The sequence below is a fragment of the Nannobrachium achirus genome (genome assembly GCF_963921795.1).
Source record: "Nannobrachium achirus genome assembly, chromosome: 18".
Taxonomy (NCBI): Eukaryota; Metazoa; Chordata; class Actinopteri; order Myctophiformes; family Myctophidae; genus Nannobrachium; species Nannobrachium achirus.
Window position 1 is genome coordinate 25,910,934 of NC_137825.1, and position 27,503 is coordinate 25,938,436.

The following is a 27,503-nucleotide window of genomic DNA, read 5'->3' on the forward strand; positions in this document are numbered from 1 at the left end:
CTTTATTATGCAAAAGGCAAGCGTTAATAATACAGGTTCTATCCTCCTCTTTGAACTTTTGAGTGAACGGATCATCAGTTTTTTCTTACAACACCTCTTAGCTGTTCTAAAATCCCTGTAGGCAAGCCTCTTGGCACTTATTGTCATTGCTGTTTAGCTTTCTATCCTTTTATCAAACCCTATTTCAATTCATTTTCTAAATGAGTCCATGTCACACAAGATGCATTTCTCATTACATGTATCATGCATTAGTTAGAGATTAGTTTGAGCATTAATTAAGCTTGGCTATCTCTGAGCCACAGCTACCATTATAGCTAGAGATTACAGTGACAACCACTGATAGAGAGACAACCTGCTGCATGCTTGCTTTCCCACAGGAATTTCACCCCCCCGACTCAATGTCAGTATTTAAATCACCCAATATGCCATGCAATAATGTACTCACACAACAACTTGACCAACATTTGGTGAACATAACACCATGCCAAAAATAAAAAGCTAGTCAACAACTGCACAATCTTTTTGATTTGACATATTCCTACCCAGCATATTGCTTGTTCCTTGTTGTGTTATGGTACCCAGAAGCAGACGACAAGCAATGCATATCATGCCCAATGATATACTTCAATAAACAAAGACAGGCTTCCAACAGCTGAGGCAGACAAACAGCAAGGCAGGCAGACAAATACATAACACAAACACATAAGGCAGTGAGTAAACTAGCCCTAGAATGTCATCTTACATAAGTTTCACAAATACACAGCCATAGATTGGTCCTATCCAAGCGCAGTTAGTACACTATCCTCTGCGGCACAAATGTTATCTGTGCTACGTGTGTACTCACCCTATAATGAATTCCTAAGACTTGGAGTCAGATATTGCCCTCTAGTTTCATATCCCTTTGAAAGTTCTGGCAGAAAACGTGTGTTTAGTAAAATATCTCCACTTTGAGATTCACACCGACGGCATTCTCCCTGGCGAGGTGCCAGTCTTCAGGCGTGCTGTATTTCCAAGAGTTTATTAACCCTTTCTGTGCCACCTTTTCACCACTAGAGGGCGCCCAATGGCCATAGAATCCACCATAGACAAGCGTTGTATATGCACAAGCCATGCACAGCCATGACGCGCCTGAACACTTTCCTTTGTTGCATGAACACTTGAACAGGGAGTCAGATGAAGTTAGCTTGAAGTTAGCTATTGGCTACCAAGCATTTTAGAAGCCCTATTTTCGTGATTTTCCATGATTAAACCTTGCACACCTCATGGATATGCATGGAACAGAGAAAATGCGCTCTAAAGATCCTGGATTGCATTAGAGTGGATGGTAAATATCGGCGGTGCGACGCTCTCGCGGGCCGTGTAAACAGATGAACAGATTTCTTTACATTTTTTTTTTTTTAAAAGCCGAACTAGTTCGGGATAGGCACCCAGGACGGTCCAAATTATCCCGAACTAGTTCGGGATATGCACAATAAGAGTTAAAGATCTGATTTGTTTACAGAATATCAGTATTCTCTGGCTGCGTGCCAACTGGGAGCTTCACTGCTGCCTACACACAAAGTAAGATCTGCCCCTTCCTTCCCCTTATCCAGCCTGCCTCCACAGGTAATGTATTGGCTGGGCAACACACATTACAATATCAGAACTTCCTTTGGGAAGCACAAAATGTATGGCACACATGATTGTCAAGTGGAGTGATGAATTACCCCACGCCAATCGCAACGGCAACGCACCTGTCAATTGTGTGCGTTTGTCCTTCTTTTTTTCATAATTAATCAGGGGATATCTTAAAAAGTCCTGGAATAAATACCTTACCAAAACATTTCTTCACCAATGTGTTTGTAAAGGTGTCTAGTAACACATCTCACAAAGACTGAAATTCAGTTTCAACTAGGAAAATCTTTGACAGCTAGGGTAATTCTGTGTCTCATTCACTCACTACACTATACTATAGGGGAAAAAATCACTCCCAAAAAATATGCTTTAAGCGGGATGTGAGGGGTCTAACTAGGTGTTTTTAATCATTCTGAATCCATTGCAAGCATTTGTTTTGCACAAAAAAAAACATTCATTGGGCTAAAAACAGCCCATAAAATGATGGTTTAGCGATGAGTCATCACTTTTCACAGTGGTATGGGGGTCCATTTCTAGCCCAAGGAATGTTTTTGGTGCAAAACAAATGCTTGCAATGGATTCAGAATAATTAAAAACACATAGTTAGACCCCTCACATCCCACTTAAAGCATATTTTTTGGGAGTGTATAGTGAGTGAATGAGACCCAGAATGACCCTAGCTGTAAAAGATTTTCCTAGGGAAACTGAATTTCAGTCTTTGTGAGATGTGTTACTAGACACCTTTACAAACACATTGGTGAAGATTTTTTTTGGTAAGGAACGTATTCCAGGATTTGACACTATTTCTAAAGATATCCCCTGACTAAATGTTCAGTCCAGCAGTCATTTCAGGTCTGGCCCCGTCGTTGACAGAGAATGTCATCCGTGGAAAAGTGGAAATATTTTACTAAACACATGTTTTCTGCCAGAACTTTGAAAGGGATGTGAAACTAGAGAACAATATCTAACTCCAAGTCTCAGGAATTAATTATTGGGTGAGTACACACGTAGCGCAGAATCAGATAACATGGAGGTCTGCGAAGGTCTGCTAAATGCGTATGGATAGGACCGCTCTATGCCTGTGTATTTTGGGAATACATGAAATGAAATGTATGTAAATCAGAGACATTCTAGGGCTATGAGTAAACAGACTGGGTCTATGAATGAGTTTTATAGGCTGAAAGCTGATTAGTGAAGTGGCCACAGGTGACCGAATTGCCAGGCAACTGCAGGGCTGATAAGGAAATGGAGACAGGTGAATAAAGCCCGTATCAGAGTGTACGGTGGAGAGCTATCCACCGCAAAGTCAGAAAATAAGTGCAGGCCATCATAGTCACGGCCCAGCGGGCCCACGGTGAAGTCCTTTACCTCGTCTAGACCGGTTCAGGTCGACCAATCAGTGAACGGGGTGTAGAGCCTGTCTGTCTGATAGTAAAAACAGAGAGATGTGTCGGTACTCACGGTGGAAAGCTCTCCACCGTGGGGAATGATGTAACGTTGTAGTTTCATGACTCAAAAAGACTCGAAAAGACTACACCGCGGTGTAAAGCCTTCCACCGCCCAGGCGACTATGATGCCGGCTTAACTGGGGTGGAACATGCAATGTGGAAGGGCCGGAGAAGAGACAGAAAGCATGCAGAGAGACAGACAGAGTGAAAACAAACAGGTGGAGAGAGACAGACAGAGAGAGTGACAACAGACAGGTGGAGAGAAATGTCTATTTAAAATTACATTTGGCTACAGCCATTTGAACAAAAAAATGAAGAAATGGGACTTTAAATATAGGGAGAGTGTTTTTTGCAGGTCTTTCAGTCCAAGTGTATAAAAAAAGACAACTGGGTTAAGCACCGTCGGTCCGACTAGTTTAACATTCACCAGGTTAGCATTCACCAGCGTCGGCAGGTTAGCATTTCACCAGGTTAGATTTCACCAGCGTTAGGGTTAGGTTAGGTTTAGGTGTATCTCCGTCCTCCCTACTTTTGTGAACTCGGCGCAGCCAATCACAAGCTTTCGCTGCCTTAACCCAGTTGCTTTTTTGATACACTCGGACTGAAAGACCTGCAAAAAAACACTCTCCCTATATTTACAGTCCCATTTCTTTCATTTTTTTGTTCAAATGGCTGTAGCCAAATGTAACCAGGTGTGAAAATAAAGTAAAAATGTTAAATAGATATTTCTGTAGTGGTAAAGCAGACAGTGCATGCATATAGGCCCTAAACACAGTATGTCTATAGTCATCCCCTACACCCAGGAACCAATGGCACTTACAGGCCTATTTGTGTATACATATATATATATATATATATATATATATATATATTAGTGCTGTCCAACGATTAAAATTTTTAATCGCGATTAATCGCATGATTTCTGTAGTTAATCGCGCGATTAATCGCATAATAAAAATATATATTTTTATTGGCTCAAACTTGCATAATATGTTGTGTATTTGGTGCAGGATGCATCCAAATAAATGTATTTTTTTAAATAATTATACTATACTTTTATTATGTATCCAATACATTATAAACTCAATGTTATTTATTCCATTATATTATAAATTATAACCCCTCAGCACTACATAATTTAAGGCAGTGGTGGTTTTCAACCAGTGGTCCTTGAGGGGGTTCCAGCTAAACAGTGGTGTAAAGTAACTAGGTACATTTACTTAAGTACAATTCTTAGGTATTTGTACTTTACTTGAGTATTTCCAATTTTCCAATACTTTTACTTCTACTCCACTACATCTCAGATCGAAATATTGCACTTTTACTCCACTACATTTATTTGAAAACCTTAGTTACTAGTTACTTTTCAACACTTTCATACTTTTACATTTTGAATTCTGGGCTTTTATAATTGAAACAGAGTATCTCTACATTGTAGTATTGGTTTTACTCAAGTAAAATATGTGAGTACTTTTTCCACCACTGCAGCTAAATGATGGAGAGTTGGTAAACCAAATGGACCCTTATAGATCTTTCACTCTTATTTTGGGGGTCTGGGAGAATAAATTTAATCAAATGGTGGTCTGTGGCTCAAATGCTGACTAAATAACTAACACACACACACACACACACACACACACACACACACACACACACACACACACACACACACACACACACACACACACACACACACACACACACACACACACACACACACCATTTCGTTCCTACAGTGTTCAGCTGGGGGCTGCCGCTAACATACAGTAGCCTACTACAGACAGTAGTCCTGGCTATCTGGAGGCTAACTGTTAGCGAACTTGCTAACTGCAGGGGAAGGTTGCATCCTAAAGGCACCTGTAGATGAGTAATTCCACTGTGTTTTTCATCATTCATTCAACCCAGCTTCCAGACAAACACACACACTCATGGTCTCACACACTACAGTGAGCTTGAGCTCCGTTCCTGACTTTGAGCTGAGCTGAGCTCTGCTCTGGGTCTGGGTTCACCAAGCTAATGTTGACAAATGACAGATGCGGAGCGCATAGGGAGCGCTACGAAAGCCTCAAAGGTTACAAAAAAAAGGCAAAAAAAAGTGCTAGTGCGTTAACTCGTTAATAACGCGTTATTTTGGACACCATTAATATATATATATATATATATATATATATATATATATATATTTGTATATGGGTGGGTGACGTGACGTAACGTTTTCGCTGTCCTCGGTGTCAAACATGTATAAATAAAAAATATATTTGTCAAAAACCTTCTGAATATTGTGCAGGACATTAAGCTTTATGTGAACTTACTCAAGATTAAAACATTTCATTCCTCATTTCTTCAGAATTTTCAACCAAACATGGCAAAACTCATATGGTGTGACTGTCCTGACCTTGTTTCTCAAAGTGGGTACTTGAATAAAACTAAGAAAAAGAATTGCTAAAAATCATTTGAAAATGAATTTAGGCTAAAAAAAATGTCTATTTGTGAGCCTATATCTTTTCAAAGTCAAAGCATAATGTTTTCAGTCATTTCTGATCAAAAACATTTTGTCCCCCAAACCAAAATCATTTGGTGTGACACTAGTTTGGACAAATTAAACAGGCAATTATTTGGACACCTATTGGCTAGAGAGGTCCTTCTTCTGTAAGGCTATTCAGCACTCCCAGCACAACTGCAAGACAGGTGTCTGAGGTGAGTTATGATTTTAACATTTTCATGAAATGCCATCTTGTTGAAACTTTGACAAACTCACCACTTTGGATGTCTGTTGGTGTGACACCTTTTCATTAAAAAAAGCTTAAGTTATTTGAAGTTTTGGTCATATTTCCATGTAGATCTAGGTTGCTTTGTTATAGCTAGCATGCTGTTAGCATGCTAATGTGTACATAGTAGCCTCAAGGTAAACCTAAATGCAGAAAACCTAATATGGTGTGACACTTAATCATAATGGTGTGACATGTCTGCTTGTCACGCCATATGACTTGATTGTCACACCATATGATTTATACTGTATTTAACTACAGATATAACAATAAATAACAAAGTTCCATGTTTCTTTTGTACATTTAAACATTTGTTTTAAACATTTTTACATAAAATGTAATTTAGCTTCATTCAGTGATACTTCAAATTCATCAGACAGAGCAGAATCACAGAAACCTTAACATATTGTTTCAATCTAAACAATATTTTCTCTTTGTCTTAAACTATACATTCCATTTTCTTTTGTCAGCTGGAAAATGACAAGTGCTGAGAGAACGAGAAAGTACAGGGAGAAACTAAACAATGACCCAGCAAGGAGAGAGGAGCCAAAGGGGCGAGACTGCATTTTCTACGAAGAGCAGGAGGTTGTCTGTGGCATAGCAGAACCGCAACAAGGCAGCCGGTTTGCTACCCTCACCAAATACGACTGGCTGATGTACAATACAGTCTAAATGTATAATCTAATCTGATCTAATACCTTTGTACTTTCACTCACTGGACTGGACAGTGGACAGTGTTAAGGTAGGACCCGAGACAAAACTAGCGAAAATAGCTGATCTACAAGCTCTCAACACGTGCTGCGAGAGCTTGTAGATCAGCTATTTTCGGAGTTGCGCAACCCAGCACTCTTTAGCTAGTGGAGATGTGGTGTAATGTCATGATTCCTAATTACATTTGTTCAACACAAAATGCTGTGTTCAAGTTCAGGAGACTTCGGAAAAAAGCAATTTACCTGAATGCTGAGTTCTGTTTCCACTAATTGGTGTTAATAAAATGTTGCCTTGGCTCCAAGTGTGGCTATGCGCCTTATTGTCTCTTTAGGATCCTTCTGCCGTGGGCCGGCAGAAGACTTAGGTGTGCGTAGCATTCCTGTGCACATCCTCATCATCCATCTACTACTACAATTCTTTCTTATCCCATGTTAAAGCCCTACAATAATATCCTGTTCAGAAATATTAAGGCCATGTTATCCTGGGTAATTGTTTAATCAATCAGTAAAGTTCAGTACTCACTAATAGGTAGGTTAAAACACAGTTTGCTTTGACACATGAAGATATGATCATACGGTGTGACACTAAATCATTTGGTGTGACATTCCAAATAGTGAAAAATCATACCTTTATTAATGATTAAACCAAAAAAATGTTTATGGATTACATAGAGAATATTATGAGGAAGAGTCACAAATATTTGTGTAATTTTAGAGAAAGTTTTGACAGAATACATTTAAAATATGTTGTAAGATCATGAACATGGGCCTCACACAGAGTGTCGATTATGAAAAAAATATACAGATATAATTAATTTTCAAAAAACTATAGTGGATCACTGGTTAGTTATGATAAAGGACTTTGATAAAGTGAGTAACTTAAGAAAGATGTACTCCATTTTCATTTTATGAACAATTATTTTCATGTCACACCATATGACGATGACAACAAACTGCTGAATAAAGTCTGATTCCAATAAAATATTTAAAAACAAAATGTATTTCCATAAGGTTGAGAGTGAGTAGAACAAAAGTAAATAACTTTTATGCCTGCAATTTAAAGTTTTTTTAAAAACACATTTTTTGGGGCGTCACGTCACTGACCCATATATATGTGACCTGAAGGTTGCTTATCTCCCGATTTAGGGAGTCTTACTGGTTGAATAAAGTATGGACACCCCTGCTGTGAGCTGTGGCAGGGTTTTGCTTCGTTCTAGAGCTCGTCAATGCAGTACATTGCATCAGCCTTTAAAAGGCTTTGAAAACATGCTTCATCTTTGTTTACACCACTGTTAATGAGTCTGTTTTTTACAAACTGAAGTTGTTAAAGCATTTGATTTTGTAGCATCTGCTTTGTTTTAAGTATGATTAATTCAGGCTTTACTCATCATGAGTTAGGGCTCAATTAAGAAACTGAACTAGAAAAATGTGTGCGTGCAAAGTTGAGGCATTTTGTTCAAAACTCCTGCAAACTTTGGAAGCCAATCTTAGCCAATCAGGATGAAATATGAAAGACCTGACAAAATTGTCTTGCACACATGAGAAAATGTGTACCAATGTTTTGCAAAAGTGGTGCAATAACAGGCTGATTTGGGGCAGAGGTTCTGCTCTGGCCTCCCCCTCGATTTGTTCGGGCCAAAGGTGCCGGATTGCGGAAATTATCTGTACACAGTCACAGACAGTGTGAGAATGACCGTCTTGGCGGTTAGAAACAGTTCAGAGGCACTTGTATGGTGTAACCAAATGGCGTATTTATTCACCAACATGTACAGTAACAAACAAGGACATGAGCTGGAGTCATCCAATCATGGTGGTGTCCAGTTTCTCACCCTTAGCTCTCCCTCTTCGCAACTGGCAGCAGCTTTTTATACTCTGCTGAACTGTGTCTGGACTTAATCTCCAATGACATAATACAATAAGCAAAAACATATAAAGAAAATATCTCTTATCTGCTCCAATCAACTACCCTCCTCCTGACCTCATCAGTCCTCCTCACACAGTTCTCTCGCTCCTCTCTCCAAATATATCAAATCCTACAGAAAAACTGGATAGGCTCTCTGGGGTGCCTCAAGCCCTGAAGCCTTAATAAATATTACGTGACAATCACAAATGCACATATATGGACATCAATGCAGAATGCACATACTATATGGAGATTTTAACAAGCACTGTCGTAGATGTTACGCGGGTGTGAGGGCCGCACATGAACGCCCGTGCACACACACTATATATAACCAGATACACCGATTGGGTCACAAAAACCCAATATTGGTTGGACTCTATAATACTTTTAAGAGCCATGGTTTGAATATGTTCATTTGTCATTCAGCTGAAAAAAACGTACATTCAGCTAATCAATATTCCAGCCATAACTTCTTAAAGTAAGATTTTCACTTGTTCATTTGAACAATAACATTCACGTAAATGTTTCTCTGTAAGGCTGGTTCTGTGCTCACTAAACAAATGGACGTCTGCCCAATGGGAGCCAGAGCTGAGCTTTCCTGGCCTAGAGTGCAGGAAAGTGCAGGCTTACTCATCTACTCTTCGCAGATGAGTAAGCCTGGCTACGCGAGGCTACCCAGAGTGTCAGATCTTTAATTATTGATTAATACAGTAACACCTCCAGTCATAATCTATGGCCCTGCTGCTTCCTGCAGCACCAGCTGGCTTTTCCCGACATGGATCCATCACTGTGACACTGTCCTCTCCAAACATGCAGTGTGCTGGACCAGCCAGTAGCATTCCGCATGCTGAGCACACCTGGAACCAATGGCAAATCTGAGGGAGAATTTGGTTTGAATCTTGATTCGATTATGAGTAGGAGACGAGTGCCAGGCAGCTCAGTCTCTCAGGAAAACTGACAAACGTTTTGTCCTTCAAATGGGGCAGACTAAACTTTAAAGTGTATGCAATGAGGTGATGATGAATATATGCATTCATTATGTAACAACATATTGAATTCCACTAAAAGCAACAGCACTCACCTTTTGCTAGTACTAGACTAGTACTAGTCAACTCGGGGATAAGGCTGCAACTAACAATTATTTTCACAATCGATTCATCGGGAAACACTTTTTTTTTCCAATAAGAGAATGTAAGAATTACTATGACTTCTGCAATAATAAAGTATTATTTATTTTATTCATTTTGTTTTACATACTTCTTTGCCCAAGCAACTAGGAGCCCTATGGGAAAGGACCTAAGAGCCACATGCGGCTCTGCAGCAGGTTGCCTAGGCTATACCCCTGATCTAGATATATAGTCTTGGCTTTAATGTGTTTAAAGTAGCCTAACTAAGTACATTTACCCAAGTATTGTATACTTAAGTAAAATCTTTAGATATTTTAACTTATTTAAAGATTTAAATACTTTTACTTCTAATCCACTACTTCTTAGAGGCAAATATTGTACTTTTACTCCACTACAATTATTTGACTTGAACTTAAGTTACTAGTTACTTTGGAGATATAAAACATACATTAACCACTTTAGCCCTATTTTATACATAGGATATTTGAAAATAGCAGATCTACAAGCTACAATATCTGAGTACTTCCACCACTAGGCGATTCTTCGACCGACTCCAACACTCCGATGTGCTTTCTCCTCATAATATGCATATTATGCTCGTTCATTGTGCTTGTGCTCCCATGCCAAGAAAAGTCTGCCTTGCAATGTTTGCAAGTCATTGTTTGTTTTGGTTTGTTAAAGGGGCCACATCATAAATTTCATTGGCATTTATCATAATATATCAGGGTTTTTTGGAAGCCACTTGTGCACAAGGCACAAGTTGACACCTCGACAGAGTGCAGTTCTAGTTGTACCTGTTCTCAGTGACTTGTACTGTACCCACTACCATACGACCGATCAACTACAATATGGAGATAAGGGGATCCCTGATGCCGACATTGTGTTCATAATTTGACGATTTAAAAAAATAATAATAATAAAAAGACTAGAAAAGAAATCCAGACAGGCTGGGTTGCCTATACAAGATTGTGTGGTGACCTGTTATAGCCAATTTGAAACATTTCAGGTGGCAGATATTCCTGGTCCTACTGGGATTGAAAAAAAAAAGCTAAACGCTGAATGCAGCGACTCAGTCTGGATTTCAGGCTGGATATCACAACAGGCATGGAATCTGAAAGATCTGACATATATATCAAGATCACTTGACTACAGAGATGAAGCTCTGGACAAAACATGTGGGAGTAGTAGAAAAAGGTGTATTTTGTTGCAAACAACAAGAAAAATACCAAGTGAATGCGCTTGGTATTCCCGGACTACTGTAAATGAAGATTAAAAGAGTGGCAAAAAATGCATGGAAGGATAAAAATATCAAAAGAAAAACTGGGATTATAAATAGGCTTGAATTGAAGTCAACGTAAGTCACTCTCATCCTCTTCTATGGTTTTCTTGATGCGAAGAAGCATTGTGATAAGCCACTGGTCCATTCTGGAGACACTGTCATATTCCTTCACTGAATCAGTATAAGCATCCACGTTCTGTTCCTCAAAAGCATCCAGAAGTTTCTTCAATAGCTTGTATTGTCGAGAATCTGAAAAGGCTGGAAACATTTCTTCATACTTCTGTACAGCAAGTTTTGCATTGAGCATGTCTACACAAAAGTGACAGAGTGCTGCTTTGAAGAAGTAGTCATTGGCGGAGTATTTCAGCAGCGTGCTGTCCATCGCATGGGTTCCAACCTCTTCATAAATCTCAATGGCTTTTGGGTATTGCTCCAGCTGAGCTGCATAGGTTGCAACTTTGAGAAGGCACTTGTTTGCAGAACTGATGGATTCTTCTCCTTTGTAATAGTCTGCTGCCTGCTCATAATGAGCAATAGCCCTATCAATGTCCACTAGCTCAGTCTCATGTATCTCAGCGATGGTGACATGATATTTAGCTGCAATAGTGAACTTCCCCATGTCAGTGTATATCTCAATAGCTTGGTTTAGACAGTTTATGGCCTCTTGCGGATCTACTTTTTTGAAGGAGTTTCCAGCATCTACGAAGTTAGTTGCTGCATTGTGTTTGCTCTGCATTTGCAGGTGAAGACGGGCAGCATGCGAGAAGGCATTTCCTGCAGCGCACCAATTTTTGTCCATCTTGTACATATTGGCTGCCTTTGCATACATGTCACAGGCCTCTTCCATCCCTGAGGTGTCACCAAACAGTGTTCCACCAAACAGTGCTCCGAAAAATGACTTGGATGATTTGACTTTCTTCTCGGCCGCGGCAAATGCCGTGGCTGCTTTTTCAGTACCAGATTTGTCCATCCCCATTAGGTCCGCTTCTGTTCTATTTCTCACTACTTCGTTTATGCTTTCTCCTAAAAACATTCAAACCCCTTATATAAACTGCACAGAGTTCTGGTCTGACATCATACACAACACAAACCATTGCCAAGCATGCCTAGTAACAGCACCGATTTGCGCAGGCATTCCAAGTACTCATCTGCATATATCTCTCTTAACCACTTACACTAACTAGTAAGACGCCTCAGGGTGACAAGCGACCTCGCCCATGTCTTGGCCATCTGGCCAGTGATGTATATCGGACCAGTTACCCCTATATGGAGATCCATGTACTGTATATGGAGATATGCTGTGAGGGCCCAAACATGCTTACTCAGTTATTGTCTCCACCAGCCGAAGGCAGGGGGAGAGTATGTTTTCGCCCCTGTCCGTCCGTGCGTCAGTCCGTGCGTCCTCCGAGTTTGTGTACAGCTAATCTCCGGCGCCGTTGGCCCGGTCGCTGCCAAAATGAGCACACACACTCCCTGGATGCCAATTCAGAACCTCTGCCCCACATTTTTGAAATGGCCCTGTTCTAGCGCCACCATGAGGCTGATGTTTGCAAAACACATTTCTGTACACTACTCCTACAGATTACGTCCAAAAATCACGCAAATCGGTAGACAGTATCTCTACAGTCATGTGATCGACATGGATCTGTCTGATTGTCCATATTCCATCCTGATTGGCTGAGATTGGCTTTCAAATTTTGTAAAATTGGTCAGTTTTGGACAAAATGCCTCAAATCACAAACGCAGAGTGCAACTAGAAGCAGTGCTCTTCCGAGCACAGGTCTCCACGTCCTGGTGGTGCTACTGTATAGTAGGCCAATGTAAAAAGGCTGGAATATGTTCTTCACCTTAGACCTTTCATGGCAATCGGACACTGCATGCATGATTTGAGGCATTGTGTTCCAAAAATGTGTTTTACTAAAGTCTACCTGCTGGTGGCGCTATAAAAGGCCAACATGAAAAGGGTAGCATTTGTTCCTTGACATAGTGGGAACATGTGTGGCAAATTTCACGGTAATCGCAAGCTGCGTTGATTTGAAGCATTTTGTTCAAAAACTGAGCAATCCCGCAAACTTTGGAAGCCAATATTAGCCAATTAGGATGGAATATGAAATATCAGACGGATCGGACTTGATCACATGACTATGGAGATACTGTGTACCGATTTGCATGATTTTTGGATCAAATCTCAAGGAATAATAGGAAAAATTGTGTTTTACATAAGTCGGCCTCCTGGTGGCGCTATAAAAGGCTGATGTGAAAAATGCAGGGAAAGGGTTTTTCCTTGGCCTCTAGGGAGTGCGCTTACAAAGTTTGAAACTGATCGGTGGAGTTATAGATAAAACCACAAATCGGCCTGTTATAGCACCACCATGAGGCTGCTTTCAAAAATTTGAAGTGGCATTTCTTCTTCGACCTAGTGGGAAAGTGTGTGCGCGATTTCATGATAATTGCACTTTGCGTTTGGGATTTGAGGCATTTTGTTCCAAAAGGCTCAATCCTACAAACTTTGGAAGCCAATCTTAGCCAATCAGGATGGAATATGAAAAATCGGACAGATCCGTGTCGATCACATGACTGTCGAGATACTGCCTACCGATTTGTAGGATTTTTGGACAAAATCTGTAAGAGTAGTGCACAGAAATGTGTCTTGCGAACATCGGCCACTAGGTGGCGCTAGAAAAGGCCCATTTGAAAAATTTAGGGCAGAGGTTCTAGATTGGCATCCAGGGAATGTGTGTGCTCACTTTGGCAGCGACCGGGCCAACGGCGACTGAGATTAGGTGCACACAAACTGCGAGGACGCACGGACGCACGGACGGACGGACGGACGGACGCACGCACGGACGGACGGAGGGGATAACTATTCGTGGTTTTACCTATAACTCCACCGATCAGTTTCAAACTTTGTAAGCGCACTCCCTATAGGCCAAGGAAAAACCCTTTCCTTGTATTTTTCACATCAACCTTTTATAGCGCCACCAGTAGGCCGACTTATGTCAGATTTTACCCAAAATTAACACAAATCAGTACACAGTATCTCTACAGTCATATGATCAAGACGGATCTGTCCCGTATTAAATATTCAATCCTGATTGGCTAAGATTGGCCTCCAAACTTTGCAGGATTGATCCGTTTCGAACAAAATGCCTCAAATCAAACACAGCGTGCAATTGTAATTAAATTGTGCACGCACATTCGCAAAAGGCCAAGGAAGAAATTACACTACAAAATGTTCAAATCAACCTCATGGTGGTGCCATGAAAAGATTGGTGAAGTACACATGCCACCCTTTTTACATTGGCCTACTATAGCACCACCAGGACGCGTGGCTGGTAGAGACCTGTGCTCGGAAGAGCACTTCTTCTAGTTCGTTATGTGAAAGTCCTATGACGTCTATGACATCTGACATCGTACAAGCAATCCCTTTTATGCCCATACATGGAGATCCCTGTCTGTAGAACCAGCCACACAGATATGGGCCGTCTTGGCCATCTGTCTTCGCCATGGATTCTGTTAGTCTGTTTAGTTAGGCCGATGTGGCGTCCTGGTGTCCATACGTGGGCATTGGTTAAAAGAGCAAGGTGATGCGCACATCCTTTCCAAGTGCCGGTGCTGGGCTCAGGTCGACATAAGATTCAAAATCAAACCTCGGTTCGAAGTGAAGTGGTGAACTGTTATTCTATGTGTTCTAGAGTTATGAACTCTGTGATCTGTACATTCTTATATTCTGAATGAATGAATCAATGTTTTTATCTGGAGGGCCGAATTGTCATGTGAAGCTTGACCAATCCTCAAAGTATCCAATCATCAGACCGGGACGGACACTACACACATATTCTGGACGTACGGGACAGATAAAACCTGTTCATTCTGGACTGAAATGACCATATATGGACTTGAGGTGACAGACATTTTGTTTTTGATAAAACCTGTTCATTCTGGACTGAAATGACCATATATGGACATGGGACACACATTTTGTTTTTGAAAAAACCTGTTCATTCTGGACTGAAATGACCATATATGGACATGGGACACACAAAGCCACTCCTTGGAAGCGGCTTCAAAAAGAATAGAAGTCTGCACAACAGCTGATGCTCCACATTGTTTATTAAGTTAAAACATAAAGTTTGACGATGTTTCGGCCATCAGCTGGCCTTCATCAGGTGGTAATCATTAGTCTCTGTCTTCCTTTTATAGGATAGTGAGTCACACATCGCGTGACCATAATAGTTTTCAAGATACCATGTCATGAATACAAAATATATAAGATACCATGTGGTGGCTTCCATGCCATTCCCATATGAAGTCCTGTATGGGCTTAATATTGATGACATCAGGGAACTCCATATATGGGCATAAAAGGGATTCTGTTAGTGTGGTTCCCCTGGCATCACAGTGATGTCAGAGCGTGATGTCAGAGCGGAAAACCCATTCTGTTAGAGTGGTTCCCCTGACATCACAGTGATGTCAGAGCATGATGTCAGAGCGGCAAAGCCATAGACCGTAAAAAAGTGTACACTTCCAGATGGAGACATGATGTATACCCCTCCTGTTTACTGTACCTCTACACCAAATCCCTTTGTCAGTCAGTCTGAGGTCAGTCTATAATGTCGGTGCTGTTACATCAGCAACATTAATTGCAGGCATCTCCATTAAAGGTCATATGACATCAAAATTTAATTTATTTATTTTTAGGCTTTTTTCATGTTTTCTGACCTCAATTACACACAAAAAACAACTGAACTTTCAACATTCAGTGGTTTTTCTGCAGTCTGTAGTTTTTTTTAAATAATTAGGCTCAGAAGAGTGAGTTCATTGGTCTCTGGACGTATGCATCATCGTCCAGGGGAGGGTGTGGTTTTATCACCTTTGCTGTTACTTTACACTGTTTGTATCATTCCAATTCAGCATTTACCATTTACAACTGGTTGTTGTGTTCCAAAAGAGGCGACAACAGGAATATTCCTGAACTACGACACCTACAGGAAACTAGGAATATTATCTTTGCAAGTCAAAATGCAACAGAACACAGAGAACACATGGCTCACTGGAGTGGAGTTTTCAGTTTTAACTTTTTAATACAGGTTTTAAGGACCAGGACAAAGACTGTTTGGTAAAAACAGCATGTCTTAATTGCTTTAAATAATAACCTGTTAAAGCTTGACATTTCATCGTGTTACAATAAAAACAAGCCTTACTACATTTTTCCTTACACAAATCTGAAAGTAAGTTCAGCACCATGGACAGTGATTAGCAAGCTTTTTGCAGTGGTTGATGAGGACTATCCCTGCGCATTGTGAGTTTGTAGACTGTCTATTTTTGCTAAAGATTTAATTAAAACATTAGTGAATAAGTGGTTAAAATGAAAAGTATTCCCATAAGCTTGTGACTAAATAATAATTACATTGGATCCGCTGAAACACAGGTTCTTTTTTCAGTTCCCTGAAAAGTAGCCCCTTTGGACCAACAAGGTTTCCGGCTGATGGCGACGATGTACTTGCCATATGTTGATCAACAGGCATCAACATTCCTGGTTGGCCAACTCAGCCCCTCAGCTTTGCGGATTGGCTAAGCTTTGCATGACCGCTGCGTAACTGTACCAATATACATGTAAGTGGTAGCGTGCCACAATAGGACTTCATTCTTTTGCAGGCTGGATCCTTCCCCCTTTGTCTGCCATTGTGCTGGTGTATGAAATGTTGCGCTGGATGGTGCATCTCAAAGGAGGACCAAAGCCAACATATCATGCTGCGGTGGCAGTGGGACACAATGTGTACTCCTTTGGAGGGTATTGCTACGGTGAGACCTACATATACGACATGGATCACATTGATGTGCACGTCTTCAACACAGTGTCTTTGCGTTGGACAAAGTTTCCCCCAGTGACGACTGAAAGAGGTATACGTCCCCTTGAGGTTCCCTCCATGCGCAACAGCCACACAGCTGTGCTGATAGAAGATAACATCTACATCTGGGGGGGGTGGGTTACCTACACAAGGGAATGCTGCAATGTGCTTTATGCATTTGATGTCGACACCCACAGATGGTTCACACCTAATGTCTCAGGAACTGTTCCAGAGGCAAGGTTCAGCCACTCGGCCTGTGACTTGGGGAAGGTCATGTATATCTTTGGAGGATTCAACCTGCTGAATGGATTTACCAATGACATCTACAAGTTGGAAACTACCACAATGATCTGGTCTTTAATTAACACCAGAGGCACTCCAGCTCCTGCTTCAACATTTCACTCAGCCACCATCATCGGTACAGAGATGTTTGTATTTGGAGGCAGGCGGGACCAGGGCAACATCAGTGTGTTTGACACAAAGACCAACTGCTGGATGAGCATTACTTCTGCACAGCTCCTTCCAGAGCGACGCAAGTGTCATTCAGCCTTTGCCTACAATGGAGAGCTGTACATATTTGGTAGCTACAGGTTTCTTATGTACCGGACCATAAATGATCTGTGGAAATTCCACCCAGAGACCTTCTCCTGGACGAAGGTTGAGCCCAAGGGGAAAGGCCCCTGTTCATGGATGTCTAAGATGTGCTGTTGCATGGTGGGAGATCGTATACTCCTCTTTGGAGGATACAGATACACTCCCATTTCAGAGGATTTAGCTAATCTTGAAGATGATGATGATGGTGATGCTGAGGTGTCTGACCTATACATCTTAGACTTAAGTCCAAGTCTGAAGACGTTATGCAAGTTAGCAGTTACTCATTATGGTCTAGAGCAGTCAGGACTCCCACACGACATCAGGTGGGAACTGGCAGCCATGACTACGAACAGAAAGAAAAGAAGTACTGTAGCATAGCCAACTAATATACAGTATATACAGTATTTTTTATATTATCATATTAGAGGTGGTCCTGGAAGGAGCTAAGCTCCTGCATCTTTCTTTATCTGTTTGTACGCCCAGGGTCACATTACATCTAGCCTACTTCTGGCCTACATCTTTGCACAAAGCGCTCAAAGTTTGTTGTATGCCCAGGGTCACATTGGCCAAGCTTCACTTCACACTAGGTGAGATGACAACAGCAGTGAAAAGAAAGGGAAAGAGGAGATCGCTGCCCCTTCAGATAGGAAAGAAAGCAGAGCACAAGAATGTGCTCAGATCTCTATCCACCAGGAACTACACAGCATTTTACTGGAGAAAAGAGAATTCCACCAGCTGAACTGTGCCATGGCAGACATTGCTACAAAGGGGAAGATCTTTAAGACTAGACATGTCTACACCCAGTTGATCTCTACCAGGAATTAATGTAGAAACAAAGACATGTTTTAGTTATGGAAGAGGATTAGGAAGCAGATGTTTGTAAAGGAGAACAACTGGTGGGAGGGGGAAATGACTGCCAAGGTGGAGACCTTTGTAGGATTTTTTTTTTCTTCTTTTAATTACTGTCGTCATGCAATAACAGTGAGTGAGCAGCAGATTTGAGTTCAGAATTGCCAGATTTCATATCTGTCCAAGCATATATGCATAATACATTCATGTGTATGAACCGTTTGTACATGACACAGGACTGTTTCCCAGGGTAGCTGCTTCCCAACACTAAAAAGCTGCTCTTCTAGAGATTGCATACTAGCAGGAGTAATGTTTCACATGTTGCCACGCTTCATCAGACCCCCCCCCCCCCCCTCCAGGCTAGGTCCCCCAACCCAGACACAGCTTCCTCCAGCACAGCGCACCGCTGCTAGACTGCCTCCACTGACAGTTCTCAGAGACAGATCATCCTGACTATGCTTTTTGCTTAATATTATGCTACATAAAGGTCTGTGACATCAGCCCTGTTGAACCTCGCCAAGAAGGTAAGGTAGACAACCAATGCAACACCAAAGACCAGTTTGCGACAGTATGCTGTATTCAGAAAGACAGAAAGGAGTTTGTTTCTTACTCTTAGTACATTCCTACAAAACAAGGATAACATTTAGGACCAATATATTACAACACTTAAGCATAAAACACGTATTTAATACATACATCAGCTTGTAAATTAGTGTAATTTCCATCAAATTATTAACTCTAGTAACATAAAATCACATATTCTCAGCAAGTAACATGATCTCAATTATACAACATACAATAATTAAATGATCATACAGTAGGTGACTGCGTACTGTATAATATACTGCACGCAGTCATATATTATATACCGGTATATATATTATACTGAGGTTATCGGACCGGCATTCATTGCCAAAGGTTGGATAACTTTAGGTTGGATAACAAGTTCAACAACAAATGCCTGGTTATAAATTGTTTATGATACTGTATAGTAAAGCATAGAGTGAATAACATTCGTGCCAAAAGGAAGAACATAGCAGGTACTTCTGGCAGGCCTTTTTGGTTGGCACAGTGGTGAAGTACCTGCCCACCAGGGTCAAATTTGTTATACCACTAAAATGTGGACTGCCCTACCGAAGTCCTTAAAGGAGTGTAAATCCCTAACTTCCTTAAAAACCGCTCTGAAAAACCACTTACAGGCGGCTGCCACTCGAAACTGGTAACAATAAACCCAGCCTAACCTGCCCACCATCAAAAGAAAGGTCTCAGATCAAACTGTTGAGGCCGTTAGGGGCTAAAGTATTCAAAGAATAAATCCACCATGCTTCTCTTTTCAATAGTGAATTGTCGAGGACGCCTCCGCTTCTAGGTGTGTGTGTGTGTGTGTGTGTGTGTGTGTGTGTGTGTGTGTGTGTGTGTGTGTGTGTGTGTGTGTGTGTGTGTGTGTGTGTGTGTGTGTGTGTGTGAAATAACAGGGAGAGGAGATTGAGGCCATGGCTACACAGAGCTGGATTTCTCAGATATCCAGTTTCCACATAGAAAAATATCTAGGTCCACACGGAGCTGGATATTTCATATATCCCGGTTTTTCAGATATCCACAGAAAAATATATAGGTCCACATGACAAAGACATCTAGGTCTAACAAGCACACACACAGTAAAGTCTTCAGAGATATCCAGGTTCCCTGTCTACACGGATCCAGTGAATCGGATATTTTTCAATCTCTCCACTTATTTATACGGTTTCAAAAATATACAGCTTCGCAGCCGAAATATCCAGCTTTGTGTGGCTGCAAGCCCCAAACGCATAAAAAAATGTCTAGCTTCAGAAATATCCAGCTCCGTGTAGCCATGGCCTGAATGACCAGCTTCAACAAATTGAGCTGCACCAGGGTATAACAAATTTTTGCATCTAATGCAACTACAGTGTTCAGCTATACATGTCTTAAGGGCGCGCATGGTTTTGTCAACATAATATTTGCCACAAGGGCAATAGATTACGTAAATCACACCTTTGGTGTTGCAGGAGATTATGCCCTTAATAGGGACTTAATACATTTTAACACCAGATACTTTTCTTAAGTACACAATGAAGTGAGCTACTTTAACACTTTCACCCAAGTGATTTTCTTATGGGTGACTTACAAAAAGATTACATTTACCTGCTCTTGGGTTCTTCTTGCAGCAGTGTCTTGACTGCAAATGCAGTACTGGTAGGTGTTAATTCCCTGAATGAGTCACTAACAAGCCTCCATTTCTTTTTCTGTTTAGTTTTTTATTTGCCTGCCCTGAAAATAAAAGTTTTTGAACTGTTGTTTGTATCATGGGTACATCCACACAGAACACCAATGTGGTGATAAACTGATGCAATTCTTTTCAGATCAAGGTCAGGTTGTGTACACATTACACATTGTTTACCTATATTCTACCAGGTATAGACAGTCACTGATATCAGAGGAGTCTTTTGATTAAGACCTGGCGAAAACGGCAGGTGTTGAAAAGACACATATGCAAATCTCTGAAAGACAATAACATAAGAAAGACAAATGATTTGGATGAAATAGTTTGATGAGAAATATACACACACACACACACACACACACACACACACACACACACACACACACACACACACACACACACACACACACACACACACACACACACACACACACACACACACACACACACACACACACACACACACACACACACACACACACACACCTTGTGTGCCTCGTGCCTCATTAGTCGTTACTTAACTTAAATATTTTCAAAATATAAATTTAATGTCAGCAATAATTTTCTAACTGAAGGATTTTCTAAGCAAGCCCCATGGGATTAAATCATACAATGTGGAAAAATAAAACTTTATAGCTGTATTGGACACAACTCACGATCAGGTTTATGAGGTATATTATTCTATGATGTCTCCACAACTTGGCACAGAGAAATTAGCGAGGAATGTTAATTTTAGTCAACATATTATGGGGGTAGAAAGCAGTGATTTGTTCCATTTGGACATGAATCAAATAGAGAGTTAAGTAATTGTTTGTCTCCAGAGATGTTTGACACGTGTGTAAACACATGGGTTTCAACAGGCCATATATAGAGATGGGCTGGAGTAGTAACACGCTGGCTCACAATAAAACTATCCTCAGCATTTCACACCTCTGTTCCATCCAAACCAATTTCATCAGCAGTGGGCGCGCACACACACACACACACACACACACACACACACACACACACACACACACACACACACACACACACACACACACACACACACACACACACACACACACACACACACACACACACACCAAGTACATCTTGAACTAAACTTGCTTATTAAAATGAACAATAGGAGTCGAGCATAAGGGTGTAGAAGGGTGTAGGATGGAGCAGAAGAGAAATAAGAAAATCTATCGTGATGCGATGTGTCGAGCAAATGCCAGGAGGATTCTATTCAACATTTCTTTCACACTATGTGCACTCTACACTCCAGTTACATTGATTTCAATTACTTCTTCACCTACTCTCTCTCTCTCGTCCTCAACGGTGTACGCGGGGATGTAGCCACCAGCCCTTCAAAATGAGTGATAGCACATGCTGGTCTCAGAGGCCACACCTCAAAATTGGGGGCAAAGTTACACACGCCATCTTAACATAGTATCAATAACAAAGATTTATCATTTCACTGACATAATCAGAGAAAAATCACAAAACATCGACGTGAATTCATTATGGCAGAGGGGAAAAAAAGGCAAAAGATTGGTGGGCTACCACAGGGAATAAACCGGACTAGCTCAGAATATACACCTGGTATAGTTTGGCCAGGGGTATATTTTGGGCTGTTAGACTGAAGATGTAATACCGTATCCTATTTATGTTTTTTGTAGTTAAAGTGCCGTTTCAGACAACTTGTTGTGTTCCCAAATATCCTCTGGCGCTAGGAACCCACAGCATTCCTTTCAGAGTGGTAATTCTGTGTGTTTTTACCCTTTATTGGAAAACAAAAAGTATGCCATCATCTCTTGTTGACAAGATTTTTACAACATCCATCTTGCTGTTCTCTGACATACTGTGGATGACTGCTCCCTGCACTTAGCCTGCATTTTTCTGCTGTGAATAGCCAACTCTCCAGGAGGCTGCCCGAAACATTGATTAATTTGAGTCAATGGTGTGGTGCTTGACACAGGGCTGAACAGACAGATTATCCTCTCAGAGGGATTGGCCTGATTTTGTCTTCCCTGACTTAACCACTTAAACCCTGTTGATTTTGGAGCTGCGGGTGGCTGATTAGATTAGAACCTTAGAACTGCATTTGCTCATTGATCAGGTGACACTTCCCACATTCCCTTAGATTTCATTATTGCTTGTTTCTCCTTCTGGCTATTGATCACACAGTCTCCAGCGACTGAGAGACAGATGATAAGAACAAAGCATGAAAGGAATAGTGTGTGCTGGGGAGGTGAGTAAATGTGTGAAGAAATAGTACAGAATTTGTGGTGTGTGAGAGTGGGTGCATTTTGACGTTGTGTTTGGCAGAAGCTAATGAGCGCCAATAGAAGATGTAAAAGTGAAGCAGAGAGACATGTGTTTTTGAGGCATAATGCAAGCAGCAAAGGAAGGCAATTAAGGTCCGGTCTCTTCATTTACCGACAGACATCTGGTCGTCCACACTGGCTATTATTACTGAGATGAATACCCACAAAGCATTCTGTTGCTTCTCTAAAATGCCTCTGGCTACGCCTTAAATTTCCATCATAACTGTCATTTGATTGACCCGATGCCATGTTTATGGAACTGTCTAATATGAATTTCAAAGCATGCACTATGAACCGCAAACCCTGCTTTCACTTTGTGCCCTTTTAAATGTGACTAAGCTTACCGTATTGCCATATCAAAGCACTGACCGATGGACCTCAGAGCTCATTTGGCCTCTGCTTTGATCAGCGTGACCGGGTGAGGCGACTCTCATTAGCCTTATTGCAGTTTGCTGCCTGGGCCCACTGGGCCGCTGCTATATCAATAGGCGCACGCACGCACGCACGCACGCACGCACGCACGCACGCACGCACGCACGGTTGGCCAAATGACCAATTCAGAGAGCATTAAGAGAGGGGTTTTGCTGAACTGAAGAGAAAGGTTGTGACATTTCAGGCGCTTGATCTTTCCCCCGCTGTTTTAAACTTCACTGAACAAGTGAACACGGCCTTAAGTTTACTTTGGTCACTTCCACTAATCTTAACACAACGCGTTCCTTATTAAGTACACTTTAAGAGCAAGTTATTGTCAGTATAGCTTGAAGTGATACATCATAAATGTGTTTAAACCGTGACTTCATAGCTGCAGGCTGTTGACATTGTGATGTCTACAATGGAAACCACAGTAGCAACAAGTCCCTGCAGGACTGTTTTGTGTTATCCTTTTTACCTTAAAGGTCTGACTGTACCTCATGCTGTCAATCAATCAACCAATCAATGTGTTATAGTGTTATATGGTGTTATACTGGTTCACAGACGTGGTTTAAAACAAACTACAAAATATATTTGATTTATATTTATATATTGATTTCTCTTATAATAAAGATCATAAATAGCACCGCTCACTTCACACTAGGTGTAATTTTCCATGTTCAAGAAGAGGCTGTTGTTCTGTCAACATAGACCCTCTTGTCATTGTGATCGGGGCAACCACCAATGTGTGGTTGGCAAACTAGACAGTTGTGCTGGAGCTATTCCTGGCCTCAGTCGTGTGTACAGTGAGTAGCAGTACAAACTCAGCACGCAACCATGGTGGGCTCCGGTAGGAAGAGTGGAGTAAGAGTGGGGTGACTGCCCATGGACCCAGGAAAGAACACACACAGTCCCAGGTTAGACAGTTTGACAGCCTGCTGGGACTATGGCATTAAAAGCTGAGCTGACACCTCTGTAATGTGATATCTTACTTGGACAAAGAAAAATCCACAGTATACGACCATATAGTTATATTTATAGAATATAGTTGTTATATTTGAAGAAGATGGAGAAAGTGAGATCTAGTCTTGTTCCTAACAAGAATGGGAGCACCTGGGGAAAAAGGACGTCATGGAAAAAATGGGTGAAAAAACAAAAAACTTTGGGAAATGCAAGATTTCTTGTCATACAGAATGTGGAAAACTTAACTGCACTTCCAAATAAAATTAAATAATTTCTAAAAACTAAAAGCTGAGCTGAAGTCAATCAACAACCAGCCTAACTAGCCCTCTTCCCCTTTGCTGTCAATTTGGGAGATCGAGGGTGGCATGCATAGCGTTGTTGGTGGATCTGTTGGCAATCTGCAAGTGTGCAAGGTGCTTGCTGCTCTAGGGGTGCTTGCTGCTCTAGGGGTGGAACTCACCCTCCCCTCTTTGGCCACAGGGAAAACCGTGGCGACGGAATATAGGATAGCACTACAGTAGCATTGTTAACCTCAAACCATGCCGAGAATGCGTTCAGATAGTTTGCCAGTGCCGCATCAGTACTCTTAATGGATGGGTGGTTGGAGAGGAGAGAAGGCCTGATGCTGCTGTAGTTCCATTTTAATCAGAAGAGGTTTCCGGTGGGACCTTGAGATTTGTATTCTCCATGCAAATACCTGCATGAGACTTGAGCTCACCCCCTGTGGCTCTGACTGATTCCATTTAATGTTTCCATATGGTTGCTGATGCAGCATCTCATTCACACTCACAGATCACTCTGGAGAGTTGTCAGCACCTGGTGATGTTAGCTGCTGTTATTCTAATAATAGCCTCTTGATTTCTCCACCCAGAGCTGCAGGTCATATAGGGTAACTATGGCTTTGTTCTGAGCTGGTTGCCTCACTTGAACGGTTTCTCAGATCAATGTCACTGAGCTGCCATGAGTCTATAAGCATAAAAAGGTCTGTGCATCAATTCACTATAACTGATAACTACAAGCCATCTACTAGAGTTAGAACAACTTTTGAAACCATCTTTATAGTCATAGTTATTATATTTATAGTGATTGATTTTTAACTACCGAGTGGAATAGACATGTTTTATTTGTCTGTGGGTATAACATTTATCACTGAAAACTGCTGAATAGCTTAAATCTGTCCAACCGCTTGTGCAACCACAGGTTTGTCACATAGCCACAGTGGCTATTCATTATTCAACCTATCTATCTACACTACAGTATCTGTCAGTCCTGTGTCTACAGGCATTCTCAGCGGGACCATTACTGTGTCAACTGATGAAGAAAGGTGTATGGTCAGGGGTCCCCAGGGGTCCTTGGGGTCAGGTTGTCTAGAGGTTGTCTAGAGACTAGACAACCACACATAAACATCAAAGAGGGGCTTGAGCCCCTGCCCTTTTATCCATCTGTATAAAGTGCCCTCTCCAGACCACGAATGCAGTTTTTACGATGGTGAAAGAAATGCAAATGCCCTCTTTCCATGCCATACCTGAAGGCAGCATTCAAGAGAATTGCCTTGTTTAAACTCCAGTATTGACTTGATTATCCAAGCTCACAATGTATCGCGCTGCGACATGTTGTGAGCTTGGAGGTCTGCAATTTTCTATATTTTCACCAAAAAGCCCTTTTAGAAATGTCAGCCCCTGCCTCTCTAACATTCTCTGCACATCCCTGCTCTAGACTCAGTGAACTGGACCTGAGTTGTCTCTGTAATCTTTTCTGTCCACATCAAATCTCTTGGTTATAGATCTGCTATTTTTGCTAATAATATGGATGCTGGGGTTCAAATGGCTAAGCTAATATATTATTGACGGATTTCATGGCACCATGATGGTGCCTAAGACAGATCCCCATCAGGAGGCCAGAGCGGCCGAAGGCGGAGGATTATGTTTTCGTTCCTGTCAGTTTAGTTTTATGTCATCTTGACTATTGCTCCACGGTGTGGTCATCTGCTGCCAGTGGTGACCTCAGGAAGCTCCAGGTGGTCCAGAACAGGGCAGCATGGTTGGTTCTGGGCTGCTCAGGTCTAATGTAAGCTGTATGCATGCCTGCCTCTCCTGGCTTACTGTTAAAAATAGGTTGACGTGTAATACACTTGTGCTGCTCAAGTCAGTTATGAGCATTAAAACTCCAGTTTTTATACACAAACAGATAGTTTTAACTAATACTATACATAATCATTATACTAGAGGTGCCAGTAATGGGCAGCTTGAATTACCGAGTCCAAAAAACAATGCTCACTGACACCTGCCTCCAAACCTTTGCTGTATTTACTGTAAATTCACTTTTAAAAGGAATCTTAAAGTGTATTTAACGCTCTAATTTCTGTTTGTTTCTTTTAGCTTGTTCTTTTTTTCTATTTCTTTTCTAAAAATGTAACTTCATCTATCTTATTTGTTAGTTTCATTATGTATTGTGTTGAGTACTGACTTTTAATAATATTGCATTTGTAACTGTAAAAATCTTGTATGTTTTTATGTGTCCCCAGGAAGACTAGCTGGCTGCTACGGCAACAGCTAATGGGGATCCTTAATCAAATCAAATCAAAATAAAATCAGTCTGTTTGTATTTGTGTCTGTGAACAGCTAATCTCGGGCGCCATTGGACCGATCCGGGTGAAGCTGTGCACCATAAAGGCCCCGGCCATTTATGCCGAAATAGATTATCCGCCGTTTTACGGTTTTGTCAAAACACTTTTTGCAACTACTCCCACAAATATTGTCCAAAACTCACATAAATCAGTATATATTATCTTTGTAGTCATGTGATCAAGATTTAGCAGTCGGATTTAGCAGATTCGATTTTAATTGGATACGACTGCCTTCCACATTTTATCTGTGCTCCGAGGAGCACCCTTTTCTAGTTTGAAATGGTGAGCCATGGCTCACTGAAAGTACATTTGGGGGAACATGACCAAGCTTGAAAACCCTTGGGTTAGTATCTCAAGAGTACATGTAATTTCTGAACGCTGCATGGTACTAATATCCCTCACTCTGTGTAATTTCCAACAGTGACATTACAAACTACCCATGATCACTCCCCATGATCATGTCTAATTAGTCCAGCTGTAGAATGAAATTACAGGCAAAATCTGTGCCATTGCGTCGACCCATATAGAAATCCAGAGGGAAAATCGGCTGTGATGGCTGAAATGAAGGCAATCATGACAAACAAGAGCTGCGGAAGACAACTGGGTGAACACTCATGTATCACTGTCAGTAATTGGACCACTTCCTACACTCGTCCTCTATAGGGCATAATTGCCGAGGTATAATTTCCCTGGTCTCTACTCTAACACCTGCATTTGTCAAAGATGGTGAACGAACCTGGAAACAACTGTCAGACAAATAGGGGAGGGAAGGCCATGTTGACAGCTGGGAAATGTTAAACTACGT

The 27,503-nt window shown here is 41.3% G+C and overlaps 2 protein-coding genes across 2 annotated transcripts; one reads left to right on the top strand and one right to left on the bottom strand.

Annotated features, from left to right (window-relative positions):
- Positions 1-10,919: 10,919 nt before the first annotated feature.
- Positions 10,920-11,819, bottom strand: LOC308303381 (alpha-soluble NSF attachment protein-like; the record flags this gene model as incomplete). Its single annotated transcript, XM_080747735.1, has 1 exon — positions 10,920-11,819. The coding sequence occupies one exon, from the start codon at positions 11,817-11,819 to the stop codon at positions 10,920-10,922; it is 900 nt and encodes a 299-aa protein (XP_080603861.1).
- A 4,732-nt stretch (positions 11,820-16,551) lies between these two features.
- LOC308302994 (kelch domain-containing protein 3-like) lies at positions 16,552-17,673 on the top strand (the record flags this gene model as incomplete). Its single annotated transcript, XM_080747313.1, has 1 exon — positions 16,552-17,673. One exon carries the CDS (start codon positions 16,552-16,554, stop codon positions 17,671-17,673), a length of 1,122 nt encoding a protein of 373 aa, XP_080603439.1.
- Positions 17,674-27,503: the final 9,830 nt, after the last annotated feature.